General features: G+C 42.0%; 1 protein-coding gene across 3 annotated transcripts in view; it reads left to right on the top strand.

Annotated features, from left to right (window-relative positions):
- The window catches only part of CENPM (centromere protein M), a 158,366-nt gene extending 143,379 nt beyond the window's left edge, over positions 1–14,987 (top strand). For 2 of the 3 annotated variants that reach the window (XM_075832276.1, XM_075832275.1), the window contains one exon: positions 14,748–14,987. In XM_075832276.1, coding sequence (XP_075688391.1) covers positions 14,748–14,864 — 117 coding nt within the window. In that variant the 3' untranslated portion in view covers positions 14,865–14,987. The remainder of the gene's footprint in view (positions 1–14,747) is intronic. The other variant, XR_012849847.1, reaches the window with a different exon arrangement.
- The last annotated feature ends 4,965 nt before the right edge of the window (positions 14,988–19,952 follow it).

Here is a 19,952-nt window from a genome sequence, read left to right as displayed (position 1 = left end):
CTCAAATTTGCAGCATAAAACAATGTGGTTGCTTTACCACATGCAATGCTGCAATTTTGGGAATTGCTCCATCTAGTGACCAGCGCTGGTAAATATTATAAATTCGAATCTAATTTATAATATTTCCTGACTCGTGAAAAAATTAAAAAAAATTAGAACAATGTTTAATCACCTATACACTAACTGTTTAACTAAAAAAAATAAAAAAATTTCTAGCGACACATTCCCTTTAAGGTCTAAAATAGGCTGGTCATTAAGGGGTTAACAATAATTTTGTGTTGTATCAAATTTGAAAGTAATGCGGCCCGTCGACTTCCCATTTTTTCTATATGCGGCCCACTTACCCTGCCGAGTTTGAGACCCCTGCTGTAGAGGGTCTTCTCTGAAAACATTGTAAGTCTAAAAATCTTACAAAGCTCTGCAACTTTATGGAAATTGAGTCCACTGCACAATATGGAAGATGCAAACAAAATATTTCCACTGTAGAATCTTCCAGTTTTGGGCTGAGTATTCCAAAGCAGAAGAGAATTATGTCCTTGTGTGCATATTCCACGAATGATTAATGCACTTCCCTTTCATTCCTTGACAATTTTGCTTACAGTGAAAGGGCATCCATCTATTTCTTGGCACTTCACTTTCCTGATTGGGACATTTAGACAACTTTCAAAGACTATTAAGAGGCGTCAACAGGAGATTCATTGATGGAGCGCATGGCAGTATTTTCCGAAGAGCATTCACTTACCAGGAATGGATTGTACGAGGGATCCTTCGAATTGTAAACCGCTCTATCATTCTCATACACCAAGCATGAAGCATGTTTGGAAACTTCTTCAGCACTGTCAACTGTGAAAGGGAAAAACACCACTTACCTTGTCCACCTCTAGATCTTCGATTTCCATTACATTTTCAAGGGGCAGTTTAACGCTTTGGATGGGGGAATGGAATGGCTCCACAATATCTCTTAAATTCCATTTTCAAAAATCTGCAAAGAGCTGCTGCTTGATGGAAATGAAATGGAGTGGAATGTAATATGTTTGATGTTTCTTGTTGCAGAACAATACCTTGATGAATGCTTTCCAGGTATTCTTCACAGGAAAGGATGACCGAATTTTCAATAGTGAAATCTGTCTGCGTCTCCACATCTCTGACTGATTTTGAGACAATAATTTGTGTTTCTGAAGTACGGTTTTCTATAGAAGTTAAACTTGCATATGGTGTTGAGCAGGATGTAGTTGTGGTGTTAATACTTGTGAGGGCTTTTAACTCAAATTCTCTATTTGGATTTTGAGCTGGAGCTGTTCTCTTTGTAACCACCTTCCTCGATAAATATTCATTGACAATTGTTGAATTTGATGCATTTTGAAATAAGGTTGCAATAGCATTTTGATGAAGTTGCGTTTGAAGTTGCTACCAGTTGCGTTAACAATAAAATTGTCATCTGTAAAATGAAGAGAACAAAGTCTATACTTGTGGTTTGCTTTTTTTTGTGCTCAATATCGTTTGCACTAGGACCCCTATATTTTGAAAGTGTTGGCCCATATGTTGAAGCCATTGTTTAGCATTAGAACATTTTTATTGATAAATCTCAACATTCAAATGAAAAAAAACCTTACATTTTTAGTAATTCACAGAAGAAATGCCCCTAGAATGCTCATTGCCAAGGGGATATGGGTACTAGTGGTAAAGCCCCTTCTATGCTTGTTGCCAAGTGAGGGAAGAGTACTGGTGGTGATGCCCTGAAATGCTCGTTGCCAAGGGGGTATGGGCACCGGTGGTAAAGCCCCTGAAATGCTGGTTGCCAAAAGGGTATTGGTACTGGTAGTAATGCCCTGAAATGCTCGTTGCCAAGGGGGAATGGGTACTGGTGGTAATGCCCCTGATATGCTCATTGCCAAGGAGGAATGTGTTATGGTGGTAATGCCCCTGATATGCTTGTTGCCATGTGGGGAAGAGTACTGGTGGTGATACCCTGAAATGCTCGTTGCCAAGGGGGTATGGGCACTGGTGGCAATGCCCTGAAATGCTCGTTGCCAAAGGGAATATGGGTACTGGTGCTAATGCCCCTGAAGTGCTCATTGCCAAGGGGGTATGGGTACTGGTGTGAATTCCCCTGAAATACTCGTTGCCAAAGGGGATATGGGTACTGGTCGTACTGCCCCATAAATGCTCATTGCCAAGGGGGTATGGGTACTGGTGGTAATACCCTGAAATGCACGTTGCCAAAAGGGATATGGGTATAGGTGGTAATGCCCCTGAAATGCTCGTTGCCAAGGGGGTATGTGTTATGGTGATAATGCCCCTGGAATGCTCGTTGCCAAGGGGGTATGGTTATTGGTGGGAATGCCCCTGAAATGCTCGTTGTTATGGTGGTAATGCCCCTGAAATACTCGTTGCCAAGGGGATATGGGTAATGGTGGTAATGCCCCTGAAATGCTCATTAGCAGGGTGGTATGGGTACTGGTGGTAATGCCACTTAAATGCTCGTTGCCAAGGGGCTATGGGTACTGGTTGTAATGCCCAGAAATGCTTGTTGCCAAGGGGATGTGTGTACTGGTGGTAATGCCCTCAAGTGCTCGTTGCCAAGGGGGGATGTCTGCTCTGTGAATTAAATCTCTAATGCTCGTTCCCGTGAGGGACACATGTAAAAAATAGATGTGCTCGTCTCTAGGGGTTTTTCTATACTTACCACTTTATGATGCTGCTGCAGATTCGGAGAAACGTCCTGGCACAGCTGGAGGCTGTCTGGTCAGTCTTCCGTCGCTCCGGTGAAGGGCCTGCGGCAGGAAGTGATGTCACAGCATGATCTCGCGATTCTAGCGGAGATCATGCTGGGCTGTGAATCAAGCTGGACTAAAGAGAAGTGTATTACGCTGATTGTTCAGAATCATACACTTTTCTTAAGAACACCCACATGATGAAAGGGAAAAAGAACGCCAAGTTGGTTTTTTAAAGAAAATTAGCATAAATCTCAAAATTATCATAACTTTGTCAATAATAAATGTTATTTTTTATTTTTTTTAAAAACACAGTAGTTATCTGCATCAAAGCGCCTATTAGATTAGGTAGGAGATAGTGAAGTTATAAACTGGTAACAGAGCCTCTTTAATCAGCTCAGTAGCGGGACGTGCACATTACTAAATTGATTAAACACCAGGGGGCGCCATTATAATAAAGTGAATTTCTCACCGTTGGATCATTTGTTACAAGGTAAATTTACAAAACTAATAAATTTTTTAATGCTGACTTATATTGCAGTAACATTTAAAAGTGGTACAACGCCTTTTATTCATGTGTGTCTCAAATAGGTACGTAATAGCGGGTTGATGGTGTAACCACAAAAGCATAGGATATCTTTTGGTTGTGTCCCACATGCCGCTCATATTCCAAGTAATTATTTCTACATTTTTAACCATATTACAAAATAGGTTAATGGCATGACAGGGTAAAATATAAAGTAGTCATGCATGAACAGTGTGGCTCAACTACCTAAGTGTCTTGTTCTGAAAAGATTTCCCAACCGAATAAAAAACAGCCACAGAACATCTTGCAGAAAGAATAAGGGCAAACAAACATCCTATGCCGAAATAGTGTGCGGACGCAGTGACCTGTTGAGTTATACTTCTTGTACAACTGATTCACTCTTTCCCACTGGTGTTTGGGGAATGTCATGGAAGGAGGCACTTGCCAAGGTAAACCCATAGACTACGGTTAGGGAATTGCGTACCTTCCTAGTGCCACAAGTGGATTTCTTCAGCTTCATCCCTGATGCAGCCTCTTTATAACCTAATAGCAACCTGTAATGATGGAGGCCTTTTTAAAAATAACTGATGAAACTGAAAGCTGTTTCAAATCACTAAAGAAAGCTGTGCTTGCAGCACTAGCGCTAGGAATTGCCAATTACAACTTGCCCTTCAAACTTTTCTGTCATGAACACCAGCTTCATCAAAATAGCAATTATTTGCTATTAGGTGCTTAGTGTCCTGCTGTTCTGCAACAGAAAATCAACAAAAACACAGCATAAATTGACATGCTGCAGAATTAAATTCTGCACCGCAGGTAAATTTATTAACATTAATGCTGTGGGTTTTTTTTGCAGCGGGGGCATGAGATTTTTCTAAATCTCATCCACTTTGCTGCTACTGTATATGCTAAGAAATTTCCGCAGAGAATACCGTTGCGGAAATTCCGCAGCGCTTACGCTACGTGGGGACCCAGCCTTAAGATGGCAGCGTTAGCATTACACTAGAAGACTGCCTTAAACATGTCTTTGAGAGTGGGTTCATGGTTTGGGAGGCTGTTAGGGGCTGCAACAGGTCCTTGCCAACCTTTTAGCTTCTGCTATTTTGATAGGAGAAGCAGGGCAACACTCTGCAGAGTGGGTGGGTGTCATCTTGCCAGTACTATTCCATCCACCTCCCTGGGTTTATCCTCACTGTCCTCTAGATCTTTGAAGCCCCTAAATGTTGTTGGGGGCTACGTGCTTGCGGAACGGGCAAATTGCTCCATTTGGTCAGCCACTTCAGCAGCCTCATCTTTAGCTGGAGTCTCCGGCGGCACCATGTTGCAGTCTTTTATCAGCCTGTCTCTATCTCTCTTCAAGTAATTACTAAAACGGACATGTCAGGGGAGCTGACAGGCATACCTCCCAACCGTCCCGGTTTAAGCGGGACAGTCCCGGATTCCGGGCGGTGTCCCGCTGTTCTGGGCGGCCTGTGGTACGTTCCAGTGTCAACTATATATGCATTTCAATGCAGGGGACTCCTGTCTTGGCGAAGCCCTTGATGTCACTGTCCATATATGGAGAGTGACGTCAGTGACCCCTCCGGGAGTGGAATCCCCGGCCAGAGCGTTGATGACCCTCTGGCCAAAGTCGCTGTGCAGCCCCAGCCTAAGGCCTGATTCACACAGGCACTGCGCATCTCGAACATGAAAAACTGCCGTGTCTCATGTACGAGGTGCATCCGTGCTCAGCGCTGCGGGACGCGATGTCACGCATCCCCCATAGTTGAGAGTCTATGGAGGGGTGCGTGATGCGTGAAAAGATAGGACATGTACTATTTTCTCACGGACCCTTCACACGGTCCATTGTAACCATGGCTGTGTGAACGGCCACATTGAATAACATAGGTCCGTGGGATGGCCGCTGTTTCAACGGCCATCCCACGGACGTTTAACACGTTCGTGGGAATCAGGCCTAAAACTGTACAATACATCAATATAGATGATATGAGAGTGATAGACATACTAATAATCTTTATTTGTATGACACGAAAAAAACCTGCATTTACATATATAGATCATGATAATTATCTGTATGTGTCTATCTAAACGCATATTTTTTTTTTGTGTCATATAGATAAAGATTATTATCTCCTGTCTATCTATTTCATATATATTGATATATATAGTATAGTTTTAGGCTGTGCAAAAGGCACATCATTCCAGCAGGTGGAAGGGGGCGCTGGCTCTCTTCCCCTGCTTGTTTCAGAAGCCCCCGGGCCCGGCGACTCAGCAGCTTCCTTTCCGCCTGTTCGTTTCTTATCTCAGTTGCGTCGCTACTGCTTTTGCAGCCTGCTACAGTGCTAGCGACGCCACATTCAATAGTACCTGCGTCCTTAGGAGCACCACTGTAATTCCCTGAAGAAGCGGAAACCCTGTATGGCCGGGTATTCCGCTCCTGGACAGAGCGCTTAATTTCTCTGTCCATATATGGACAATGGAATCAGGGGCAACTCCTGAAGCAGAATCCCCGCCCACAGCGTTGCCGACGCTGTGACCGGGGATTCCATGCTAGCAGAAGACCTTGATGTCACTGTCCATATATGGACAGAAACATCAAGCGCTCCGTCCAGAAGCAGAATCCCCACCCATAGTGGGATTCCGCTCCTTCAGGAAGGGGGGGTGTCATCTACAAGGGTGTCTGGCACTACATACAAGGGGGCTTTGTGGCACTACCTACGAGGGGTGAGTGTGGCACTACCTACGAGGGGGCTGTGTGGCGCTACCTACGAGGGGGCTGTGTGGCGCTACCTACGAGGGGGCTGTGTGGCGCTACCTACGAGGGGGCTGTGTGGCGCTACCTACGAGGGGGCTGTGTGGCGCTACCTACGAGGGGGCTGTGTGGCGCTACCTACGAGGGGGCTGTGTGGCGCTACCTACGAGGGGGCTGTGTGGCGCTACCTACGAGGGGGCTGTGTGGCACTACCTACGAGGGGGCTGTAATCTGTGAGTGGGGGGCTAATGGTCATTTTAGTGTGAGTGGGGGGCTGATGGTCTTCAAGTGGTTTCCACCTCTGACCTCCAAGTGAAATTAATAGGAGGCAGAAAATACCTGTGGCGCTCGTTTGGAGTGCTTTTTTGCCTGCAACTTTTGCATTGCCTTCGACAGCTTAAAAAAAACGCCAAAAAAAGACAACTAACGCTGTCAATTTATAATGCTGTGTGAACATACCCTAAGGCTGGGTTCACACCACCTATTTTCAGACGTAAACGAGGCGTATTATGCCTCGTTTTACGTCTGAAAATACGGCTCCAATACGTCGGCAAACACCTGCCCATTCATTTGAATGGGTTTGCCGACGTACTCTGCCGACGACCTGTCATTTACGCGTCGTCGTTTGACAGCTGTCAAACGACAACGCGTAAATTGACTGCCTCGGCAAAGAAGTACTACTTTGCAACGTAATTTGAGCCGTTCTTCATTGAAGTCAATGAAGAACAGCTCAAGATTACGGGCATCAAAGACGCCTCACATAATGTGAGGAGGAGCTTTTACGTCTGAAACGACGCAGCTGTTTTCTCCTGAAAACAGTCTGTCTTTTCAGACGTAAAAGACCGTTCTCGTGTGCACATACCCGAAGAGTGTAGTGCTTGTTTTTAGCCATTTTCTGTCTTTCTCAAAACAATTTTTGGTAGGGGTGCCCTGAGGAAATGTTTTTGTCCAGGGGTGCCTCGAATCCGAAATGGCTGGGAGACTCTGTACTAGGCTACAGGATCACGCCAGGCTACGCAAGTATCAAGTCGTGGAGCAGCTCCGTTCCTCGTGGGAGTAAAAAATTTTTGGGGGGGATGTATCGCACTGTCTACAAGGAGGAGGTGGGGGATTATGGCACGGTCTACAGGTGAGGCTATATGGCACAATCTACACGGGGGATGATCTACAATATGCCCCCTCCCCTGGCAGCCAGGTGTGGAGGGCATTATACGGTGTGGAGCCAACTAAGCGGACATTATACAGTTTGGGGTAACTACAGGGGGCATTATACTGTGTGGGCACGATTGGAGGATAAAATACTATTTCCTTAAAGGGGTTAGAATATATTATATTATTATACTGTGTGGGGGGCACTAAAGGGGCATTATACTGTGTGGGGGCACTATATAGGGAATTATACTTTTTTATGGGCCCTTTTTTTATGATGGGGAGGGGCGCCGAAAGATAATTTCACGCAGGGCGCCATCTATCCTGATGCCAGCCCTGGCTGGGACTACACGGCAACTTTGGCTGCAACACAGGTCGGACGGCCAAAAATCACTTTGTCCTTTTTCTAGTAGCCTATATCACAAGTAAAATTACCGCAACACGACTACATTGACTATGAATTTATTTTATTGTGCCCATCATCCTCATACATACAGTGAAGGAAATAAGTATTTGATCCCTTGCTGATTTTGTAAGTTTGCCCACTGTCAAAGACATGAACAGTCTAGAATTTTTAAGCTAGGTTAATTTTACCAGTGAGAGATCGATTATATAAAAAAAAAATAAAGAAAATCACATTGTCAAAATTATATATATTTATTTGCATTTTGCACAGAGAAATAAGTATTTGATCCCTTTGGCAAACAAGACTTAATACTTGGTGGCAAAACCCTTGTTGGTAAGCACAGCAGTCAGACGTTTTTTGTAGTTGATGATGAGGTTTGCACACATGTTAGATGGAATTTTGGCCACTCCTCTTTGCAGAACATCTGTAAATCATTAAGATTTCGAGGATGTCGCTTGGCAACTCGGATCTTCAGCTCCCTCCATAAGTTTTCGATGGGATTAAGGTCTGGAGACTGGCTAGGCCACTCCATGACCTTAATGTGCTTCTTTTTGAGTCACTCCTTTGTTGCCTTGGCTGTATGTTTCGGGTCATTGTCGTGCTGGAAGACCCAGCCACGAGCCATTTTTAATGTCCTGGTGGAGGGAAGGAGGTTGTTACTCAGGATTTGACGGTACATGGCTCCATCCATTCTCCCATTGATGCGGTGAAGTAGTCCTGTGCCCTTAGCTTGGAAACACCCCCAAAACATAATGTTTCCACCTCCATGCTTGATAGTGGGGACGGTGTTCTTTGGGTCATAGGCAGCATTTCTCTACTTCCAAACACGGCGAGTTGAGTTAATGCCAAAGAGCTCAATTTTAGTCTCATCTGACCACAGCACCTTCTCGCAATCACTCTCAGAATCATCCAGATGTTCATTTGCAAACTTCAGACGGGCCTGTACATGTGCCTTCTTGAGCAGGGGGACCTTGCGGGCACTGCAGGATTTTAATCCATTACGGCGTAATGGGTTACTAATGGTTTTCTTGGTGACTGTGGTCCCAGCTGCCTTGAGATCATTAACAAGTTCCCCCCGTGTAGTTTTCGGCTGAGCTCTCACCTTCCTCAGGTTCAAGGATACCCCATGAGGTGAGATTTTGCATGGAGCCCCAGATCGATGTCGATTGACCGTCATTTTTTATGTCTTCCATTTTCTTACTATTGCACCAACAGTTGTGTCCTCACCCAGCGTCTTACTTATGGTTTTGTAGCCCATTCCAGCCTTGTGCAGGTCTATGATCTTGTCCCTGACATCCTTAAAAAGCTCTTTGGTCTTGCCCATGTTGTAGAGGTTAGAGTCAGACTGATTAATTGAGTCTGTGGACAGGAGTCTTTTATACAGGTGACCATTTAAGACAGCTGTCTTTAATGCAGGCACAAAGTTGATTTGGAGCGTGTAACTGGTCTGGAGGAGGCTGAACTCTTAATGGTAGGGGATCAAATACTTATTTCTCTGTGCACAATGCAAATAAATATATATAATTTTGACTATGTGATTTTCTGTTTTGTTTTTTTAAATATTATCTCTCTCTCACTGGTAAAATTAACCTAGCCTAAAAATTCTAGACTGTTTATGTCTTTGACAGTGGGCAAACTTACAAAATCAGCAAGGGATCAAATACTTATTTTCTTCACTGTAAAATAGAAGCAACATTTCGACCTGTTATAGTGGTTGGCTCTTTTTGAAGCTCAAATGTCAGTATACAAATTCCACGTATTTATGTGAGTGATAGCCAATTGTTACACTTCTATCAAGCAATCACAAGAGTCATAACAGTGAATTACACTACTTAAAATATTGTATATGATATACTATACTTCTATATTACAATATCACAAACCAACATCCATTCATAGGTCGTACAGATTTAACCAAAAAAACTGTGCATTCCATTTAACTCCTTAACAACATGCCATGATCGCTGGTTCGAGTCCCCTAGGGAGACTTCTAAAAAATAAAAAAACAGTTAAGAGTTTTTGTTAATGTGTCAAAAAAAATCTTTAAAGTTAAAGAAAAAAAACTTTTATTACAATAGAACGTTATTTGACCTGCTAGGTGACACCTCACTTCTGCAACGGCCGAGATCGGATAGAACTCCAATCCCTGACGTTTAACCACTTAGATGCCGGGTCAATAGCAACAGTGACATCTAAGCAGTATGAAAAAAGGTGACGACCCCCTCCGACAGCCCCCCAAAACATAAGTATTGAAGTATATTGTGCACGTGATCCAACAATCGCTAGTTGAATTCTTCTAGGGGGATTAATAAAAGTGATAAACGTAGCTTTTTTAATGTACAAAAAAATATTACGATTTTAAAAAACACCCCTCTTCCAATTTTTCCCCTAGAGAAATATAAAAAATAAAAATAAAAATAATGCAAGGGGTTTGGCCACATCTGTACAAGTTCAAACCTTACTAATATAATGCTTTTTAACCTGCACGGTGAACGCTGTAAAAAAAAAAACAAAAAAAAACAAACGCCCAAATCAATTAATAAAGTATTGAATAAAAAGTGATCAAATAGTTGCATCTACCCCAAAATGGTATCAATAAAAACTATAGCTTGTACCGCAAAACGTAACCATCACACCGCTAAACCATCGTCAAAAATGATGCACTCGCTGTTTTTTGTCCATTTCATCTCACAAATAATTTATAGTTTCCCAGTACATTATATGTTACATTAAATGTTGCCATGAGAAACTACAACTTGTCCCGCAAAAAACAAGCCCTCATACGGCGATGAAAAAATAACAAAGTTACGGCTTTAGGAAAGAGGAATAAATCAGTTTGTAAACAAACCAACCGCTTATGCTCAAAGGAGACGAGTTGATTGGATACAATGTGACCATTATTCAATTTAACCACTTTACACATCAGTACGTCCCCGTACATCCTGATCCGGGGATTGAAGTATGGAGCAGACTCATGCGCTGAGCCAGCTCCATACGCTGTGGGTGTCAGCTGTGTATTACAGCTGACATCTCGCACTAACCGCCAGAAAAAGAGAGAACTCTGATTCTGGCCGTTTAACCACTTACTTGCAGTGGTCAATAGTGCCCACAGCATCTACACCATTAGAAACAGGGGGTGGCCCCTTGCAACAGCCTATCACCCGCCCTGAGACACGATTGTGGCGTGCCGATAGTTGTCATGGCAGCCCAGGGGCCTAATGAAGGCCCCCAGATCTGCCTTCTTTCGGCTTCTGTTAAGGTCTGCCTGCCTCAGGCAGGACTTAAAATGAGCCTGTAAAAATTACAGTTCACTGCGACACATTACTATTGTACCAGCAGTCTAATGATCGCTGGTTCAAGTCCGCTCGGGGGAAAAATAGTTAAAGTTTTCAGTAGTGTATAAAAAATATTAAAAGAACACCCTTTTTCTAATTTTTACTCTAAAAAAAAATAAAAAAAATTGGTATTGTCGCGTCTGTAAAAGTCTGAACTATTATAATATAACATTATTTAACTCGCATGGTGAACGGCATTAAAAAAAAAATAATAATTAAATGCCAGAATCACGTTTTTTTGGTCACTTTGGTGCTAAAAGAAAGTTATACAAAGTGATCAAAAAGTTGTATGTACCAAAATATAGCAATAAAAACTACAGCTCATCCTGCAACAAATAAGTCCTCATACTGCACAATCGATGAAAAAACTATAGTTATGTCTTTCAGAAAATGGCGACATAAAACCATTATTTTTTTAACAAATAGATTTTTCTGTGTAAAAGTAGTAAAACATAATATAAACTAAATAAATATGGTACCAGCAGAATAAGGCTTCATGCCCACTTCAGTCTTATCGTTCAGGTTGCTAGCTGTTTTTTTGAAGCCTAGCACCCTGACCCATTCATTTCAATGGTGCCAGGCACACTTCAGTTTTTTTGACGGTCCCGTTGTTCCGTTCTGACAAAAGTAGAGCATGTCCTACTTTTGTCTGAGATTTCGTGACCGTGTGGCCCATACATGTCAATGGGTCAGTCAAAAAAACTGGAGGCACATTGAAGGCATCCGTGTGCTGGTCGTATGTGACAGAACCGTTGTCTAGCAACGGCCGTGGGGGGGGGGCAGCGGTAAACACATAGTCAGATATTGCACTGCACTAATCGGCAGCCCCTTCTCTCTATCAGCACTGATAGAGAGAAGAGGCTGCTGATCAGTGCTGGAACACAGCGCTAGAAAGAAAAATAAGTTCATACGTTCCCCGGCCATTGTCTTGGTGACACGTCCCTCTTCTGACATCCAGTCCGACCTCCCTGGATGACGCGGCATTCCATGTGAACACTGCAGCCTGTGATTGGCTGCAGCGGTCACATGGTCTAAAACATCATCTCAGGAGGCCGGACATGAGGAGGAAGAAGCAGGCAAGCAGGGAGTTCTGGGTAAGTAGTAACTTTTTTTTTTTTGTTGCTGTTTTTTTTAAAATGAAACATTACCCCTTTTATTCTGTACTAGGCTCTAAATCCTCGTTTGTTAAAACGTCCCCCTTCCTTGCTTGGGAGAGGGATATAGGCCAGACTTTTGCTGTATCCCAATGGATATACTCCTTGAAATTTCTTGCTTCTACTTTTAAATGCGTATCTCATTATGAAGCCGCTATTAAAACAGCTCTTAGATGGTATTATACACCCGATAAACTGAGTCGTATGTACCCGGGTTCTTCTGATCTTTGCTGGAGGGGCTGTGGGCACAGAGGCACTCTCATACATATACTATGGTCTTGCCCTTGTCTCGCTCCTCTATGGTCATCGATTTTTCAACTGCTCTCTGGGCTGTGCAACAGGGTCATTCAGCTATCACCATCTTTAGCACTTCTTTTTCTCGGAATAAATGAGATGCCTATAGAAAATAGGGTACTTGTGGCACATATCCTCTTGGCTACTAAGTTGGGGATAACTAGGTATTGGAAGAGTGTGAACCTTCCCTCTGTTGGGGAAATATGTGACATGCTAAATACTACATGTGCTTACGAAAAAATTATGGCATATAAAGATCACAGATACCCGCAGTATGTGGAGACCTGGAAGAATTGGCATCTCTTTCCTCAGAATTGTATATCCCCGTAATGCATGCATGTTTGAAACTGATGTATTTAAACCTGAAACTCTATTTATTTTATTTTCTGTATATATGTTTTCTGCCCTATTTTCAGGGCTTTTTTGTGTGTGTTGACCACATGCAACATGTTGTAATGTATGTTCTCTCTCCGCATGGTTATCACTTTATATAAAAGTGGGGGTGCTTAGAATGATTCTGAGTTACCCATTTATGACGCTATGCCAGTTCTATGTACTGAGTATATTATGTGCTATACTGCGTTCTTGTACAACCATGTGTCTGTGGTTATTGTGTATTATATTTGTTATCGTGAAAAATTTTAAATCAAAATATTGGTGGTAAAATGAAACATTAATAATCTATATTGTGAGCGCCGCACATGATATTCCCTGTCCAGCGTTAGTCTCTGTCCAGGGTGCTGAAAGAGTTAAAGGGCTGCACTGATCGACAGTAACTCTTTTAGCACCCTGGACAGTGACTACCACTGGACAGGGAAATAGCATGTGCGGCACTCACGATATTGTGTACATAGTGTGAACGGGTTTCAGTTTCCTCTCGGAAACTGAAACACGGTAGTGTACACTGGGTACACACGGGAAGCACACTGTTCCAATCATGGACACACGGATCCGTGAAAAACGGCCGTGAAAACGGTGATGGAATTGTGCATGAGGCCTAAAGTTAAGTTTGTCGTTTTTACGGTGAAAGACTTAAAAACGAAACCCAAAAGCAACGGAGGGATCGCAGTTTTTTTCCAATTCCACCCCACCAAGAAATTTTCTTCAACTATATGGTAATTTAAATAGTGCCAATAGTAACTACAACTCTTCTTGCAAAAAATCAGCCTTTACACCACTCCATTGACGGAGAAACGAAAAAATAAAAAATGGCTATGGCGCTAAGGAGAGGGTCATACCCACGATCCATGTGTTCCGTTTGTATACAAACCAGCTGCTCCTGTTTAGAGAAAAGTTGATTGGATACAATGTAAGGCTGGGTTCACACGACCTATTTTCAGACGTAAACGAGGCGTATTATGCTACAATACGTCGGCAAACATCTGCCCATTCATTTGAATGGGTTTGCCGACGTACTGTGCCGATGACCTGTCATTTACGCGTCGTCGTTTGACAGCTGCTGATTGGTCATTCATAGAAACTCCCACCGAAGTCATAGAAACCATACTAACAACCAATTTCAATGTAGATAAACAATTTTAAATGATGCTGTATCTATAGAGTAGCATCAAGGTGGCAATTTCTAGGGAAACTTTGTTTCCCATTTACATACTGCTAAGCAGTGTAAGGTGCCGGCCTGGCCCCTGTTATGGAGTTAACCGCACTCATTTGTATGGGCTCTTATGAGTTCAACATACATTATGTCACAATAAGAGGGGGCATTCCCATGTATTACATAGTATTTGTCCCATGAAAAGGAGTTCTAAGATTCTAAAGCAGACCAGTACGCGGTTCAGGGCGGCAAACATCTATCAAGCCGGTTAGCCACACCAGTCGTATCAGATATGATTGGATACTCACGGTCGGCTAAGACCCTGACCCCCTGGGAACTCCTGTATCAAAATATACTCCAGTATATCTAATGTGTAAAACAATACATTTTCATTACAATCAATACCAAAAAAAGCATGCTCCGCTGTTTCTGTAACTTCCATAAATTTTGACAGACTGTAAGATGCACATACCATATGCCTCTCCATTATTATAGTAGATATCTGCCTTACTATGGTTTCCTACCACTGCCTTAATTCTATGTCACTGTGTATGGAAGGCAGAGTATTTGGAGTTCAGAAACATTCCGCTTTAATACCTCTAAATATATTTTCTGAACTAATTAATTTTTTTTTACCTTTTGACCTCTGTTGCTGGCACCCTTTATGGAGGCACTCTGGCTGTTATTGAGACATGGCCTCTATGGGTGGGGTTTATGTAGTAAAAAAATATTCTCAATTCTATTTTACCCTAGAATGATTTCTATTAAGCAAACATGCTTTGCCATGCAGTGTATCCATGTGTATGATTTATTAATGGCAAAATAAAAGTTGGGAACTTATCTTGTTTGTGTTATTCTTTTTCAGAATGAAGATGATGTTGTGTGTACAGCCAAGCGCCTGCTTAACATGTTAAGAATATGTGCAGGACTGGTGCCTGGTATTTCTTCACTCTATACTGGATCAATAGCCAAATATGAATAACACTTGGTGCCCAAAAGACAAGCAGAAAACTCATCTAAACATATCTGTGTGTCATGTACCTAGAACAGACAATTATTTTGTATACCGAATAAACAGGGTTTTTTTAGTTTTTTTTTAACCGTACCTTTTTGTGTGTTTTATACTCTTACTTGATTATCGGATGATTATAGAAAAGTAAAGTGGAATGTATTTAAGACCAGCACCGATTATTTTAGGGAGGGTCATCTACTCAAAGAAGAGGGTAAATTTACATAGTCTATAAGGAAATATCAAATCTGTCAGAAAAGTCTGCTATAAATCTCTTTATCCGACTAACCTCAATTCTCAATTATGTATTCATTTATTCGGTCAATGTACTTGATCCCAACATTGTTTTAAAAGAATATACAGTTGAGGCTGAAGACATAGTGACATAGTTAGTACGGCTGAAAAAAAGACACATGTCCATCAAGTTCAACCAAGGGATGGGAGAAGGGAAGGTAAAAACACACTACACATAGGAGCTAATATTTTTTTGCTCTAGGAAATTATGTAAGCCTTTTTTTAAAGCCATCTACTGTCCCTGCTGTGACCAGTTCCTGCGGTAGACCATTCCATAGATTCACCGTTCTCACAGTAAAGAAGGCTTGTCGCCTCTGTAGGTTGAACCTTTTTTTTCTCCAGACGGAGGGAGTGCCCCCTTGTTTTTTGAGGGGGTTTTACATGGAACAGGATTTCACCATATTTTTTGTATGTGCCATTAATATATTTATATAAATTAATCATGTCGTCCCCCCCCCCCCTTAGTCATCTTTTTCAAGGCTAAATAGGTTTAATTCTTTTAATCTTTCCTCATAACTTAGATTCTCCATGCCCCTCATTAGCTTCGTTGCTCTTCTTTGTATTTTTTCCAACTCCAGGGGATCCTTTCTGTGAACTGGAGCCCAGAACTGAACTGCATATTCTAGATGAGGCCTCACTAATGCTTTGTAAAGTGGTACTATTACATCCCTGTCCTGCGAGTCCATGCCTCTTTTAATACACGACAATATCCTGCTGGCCTTTGAAGCAGCTGATTGACACTGCATGCTGTTATTTCGTTTATGATTTACAAGTACACCCAGATCCTTCTCAACAAGTGACTCCCCCGGTGTAGCTCCCCCTAGGACATATGATGCATGCAGGTTGTTGGTACCCAGATGCATAACTTTATATTCATCTATAATTAAACTTAATTTGCCAACTGGATGCCCAAACACTTAGTTTGTTTAAATCTGCTTGCAATTCATGAACATCTTCCATAGACTGAACTATATTACATAGCTTGGTGTCATCTGCAAAAATAGAAATAGTGCTATTAATCCCATCCTCTATATCCTTAATAAATAAGTTGAATAATAGTGGTCCCAGCACTGAACCCTGGGTTACACCACTTATAACCGGGGACCATTCAGAGTAGGAATCATTTACCACAACTCTCTGGATACGGTCCTTGAGCCAATTCTCAATCCAATTACAAACTATATTTTCAAAACCTATAGTCCTTAATTTACCCATTAGACGTCTATGAGGGACAGTGTCAAATGCCTTTGCAAAGTCCAAAAACACTATAACGACAGCGGCCCCTCTGTCTAGGCTTCTGCTCACCTCTTCATAAAAACAGATCAGGTTAGTTTGACAACTTCTGTCATTACTAAAACCGTGCTGGCTGTCACTTATAATACTAATTTTTTTCACATAATCCTGTATATAGTACCTCAATAGCCCCTCAAACATTTTCCCCATGATGGATGTTAAGCTTACTGGTGTATAATTACCCGGGGAAGACCTAGAGCCCTTTTTGAAAATAGGCACCACATTTGCCCTGCGCCAGTCCCTTGGCACTATACCAGTCACTAGAGAATCTCTGAATATTATGAAAAGGGGGACAGAAATAACTGAACTAAGCTCCTTAGGAACTCTAGGGTGTATCCCATCTGGTCCCGGGGCTTTGTGCACATTTATTTTATTTAGCTTGGACTATATTTACATTCATCCAATTCAGTATATCAACTGATATATTAACAGCACTGGCACCAGCTATATCAGCTTCTCTTTCTTCTGCTGTATATACAGAGTTAAAGAACCCATTTAGCAACTCTGCCTTCTCTTGATCCCCTGTGACCAACTCCCTATTACCACTATCTAGGGGTCCTACCTGTTCAGACCTTGGCTTTTTTGCATTTATATACTTGAAGAATTTTTTGGGACTTGTTTTACTATACTTGGCCACCTGCCTTTTATTTTGTATCTTTGCTAATTGTATTAAATTTTTACAGATTTTATTACTCTCTTTATAATTTACAAACGCTACAGCTGTACCCTCAGATTTGTATTTTTCAAATGCCTTTTTTTTTTTTGTCATGTATTGCCCTTTTTACAGAAGGTGTAAGCCATGTGGGATTTAATTTTAGTTGTTTATACTTGTTACCTATAGGAATACATTTTGCACTATAATTACCCAAAGTAGATTTGAAAATCATTTGTCCCATTATTTAACATTAGTTCTTCCCAGTCTATATCCTGAATTGCCGCCCTCATCCTGGGGAAATTGGCTTTCTTAAAATTAAGTGTTTTTGACCTTCCAGCCTTTGTTTGTTTTTTACAGTATAGGTAAAATGTAACTATATTGTGGTAATTGTTACCGTGGTTTTCACGAACATTGACATTCCCAACAAGCTCTGCGTTATTAGAAATGACCAGATCCAACAGAGCTTCACCTCTAGTCAGGTCTTCCACAAACTGGCCCATAAAATTTTCCTGCAACAGGTTGAGGAAATGTCTCCCCTTTGCAGTTGAAGCCGAACCATGACACCAATTAATATCCCAGTAATTAAAATCTCCCATTATTACTACAGTACCCGCCTGTGCAACCCGCTCCATCTGTTTATATAGCTGACCTTCCATCTCCTCAGTTATATTGGGGGGTCTATAGATTACACCAAAAGTAATTTTTTTCAGTGTTTACCTCCCTTTCTAGTTCCACCCACAAGGTTTCAACCTCCTCGCAGTCTTCACCCACTATTGTCTCTTTCACACTCGCCTTCATATCACTTCTCACATACGGACATACACCACCGCCTTTCCTGTATGTCCTGTCTTTCCTAAAAAGTGTAAAACCCTGTAGATTTACAGCCCAGTCATGTAAAGAGTCTAGCCATGTTTCGGCAACACCAACTATATCTATATTTTCTTCCAGTATCAAGGCCTCTTTTCCCCCATTCTGCTTGCTAGACGTCTGGCATTTGTGAACATACACTTTAACTTTCAAGCTAAATTTTTCACAGCCCCAAACATTTCATGTAACTAGACATTTCTTATTGCTAAGCCAATCAGGGCATCTACTTTGTTTTACAACAATGGACTAGAGACAGATTTAGTTCAGCTAACTATATTAGACTTTCAGTGGGTATTTCACTTGCTATTCCTACCTCTTATTAGTGTATCATTCAATGACATTTTAAGCCGCTTCAAGTGTACGCACACAGGACATTCAGACACAAAAAAGTTCTGGTTTAAACTACAATTGGATTTTGTGAGCCAATCACAATTAAGTTCCAACCCTTATTGACTCATGTACAGACAAACCATAATTAAGTAAGAGCACTTTAACCCCCCAGGGTGCAGGGGAGAGTAGGAGGATCTATGATCCTCCTCTTTTCCCTGTATGCCTTTTGATGACCCCAGGGGGAGGGGTATCATGTAATGGACCCCCCTCATCAATTAGAAAGCATGACAACCCATGAGCGCTCCATGAGCGGGGCAATGGGATGATAGATGCTGTGGTCAAAACCCAACTTTAACTAGTTAAGCGTCTGGGACCGGCGTTATCTCCAATCATGGCCGTTATTGCAGGGTGTCACCTCAATATACAGCTGAGCCCCACTGCGTATTAAATTGCCTCGGCTCCTGAGCCCACTTTATACTTCCCCTTCCGATTTCCAACATACATATACGATGTTGGGAAGGGGTTAATTAACACCATAACATTGAGTAGTTATTTTAGCGGTTTTGTTTTTTTGTTTTATTTTTTTTTAAAGTCATCATGTTTTCATGTGTGGGTTTGAAGCGTAATCACAGCTATTACTATGGGTAACATGATAATGTACTACCCCAAATAACATAGAATGTACTTCACGTAAGCTTAACCCGTTAGTGACCGCCAATACGCCTTTTAACGGCGGCCACTAACGGGCTTTAATCTGATGCATATGCCTTTTTACGGCACTGCATCAGGATAAAGTAAACAGAGCAGGGAGCGTCAAATCTCCCTGCTCTCAGCTGCTAGTGGCAGCTGAGGGCTGGGAGCGTCCCTGCTCTGCCGGGTGAGATCGATATTAGTATCGATCTCACCTGTTTAACCCTTCAGATGCGGTGCGCAATAGCGTGCACCAGATCTGAGTGGTTTTGGAGAAAGGGAGGGAGCTCCCTCTCTCCCCACCGACACCCGGCGATAAGATCGCCGAGTGTCTGTGTCTCTAATGGCAGCCGGGGGCCTAATAAAGGCCCCCAGGTCTGCCTGGAGCGAATGCCTGCTAGATCATGCCTCTGGCATGACCTAGCAGATGCCTGCCCGTTTTAAACGGACAGGCAGTAATATACTGCAATACAAAAGTATTGCAGTGTATTATAATAGCGATTGGAGAATCGCATATTATAGTCCCCTAGTGGGACTAGTAAAAAAGTGAAAAAAAAGTTTAATAAAGTTAATTTAAAAAAAAAAAGTGAAAAAAATGAAAAACCCAGCTTTTCCCCTTACAAACTGCTTTACTATTAAAAAAACAAAATAAAGTAAAAAAGTTACACATATTTGGTATCGCCGCGTCCGTAACGACCCCGACTATAAATCTATTACATTATTTAACCCGCACGGTGAACGCCGTAAAAAATGGAATAAAAAACTATGGAAAAATTGCTGTTTTCTGTGAATCCTGACTTTAAAAAAATGTGATAAAAAGAGATCAAAAAGTCGCATCTGCTCCAAAATGGTACCAATAAAAACTACAAGTCTTCCCGCTAAAAAAAAGCCCTCATACGACCGCATCGGCGAAAAAATAAAAACGTTACGGC

The sequence above is a fragment of the Rhinoderma darwinii genome, chromosome 7 (assembly GCF_050947455.1).
Source record: "Rhinoderma darwinii isolate aRhiDar2 chromosome 7, aRhiDar2.hap1, whole genome shotgun sequence".
Lineage (NCBI taxonomy): Eukaryota > Metazoa > Chordata > Amphibia > Anura > Rhinodermatidae > Rhinoderma > Rhinoderma darwinii.
This window is presented reverse-complemented; position numbering and strand designations above follow the sequence as displayed.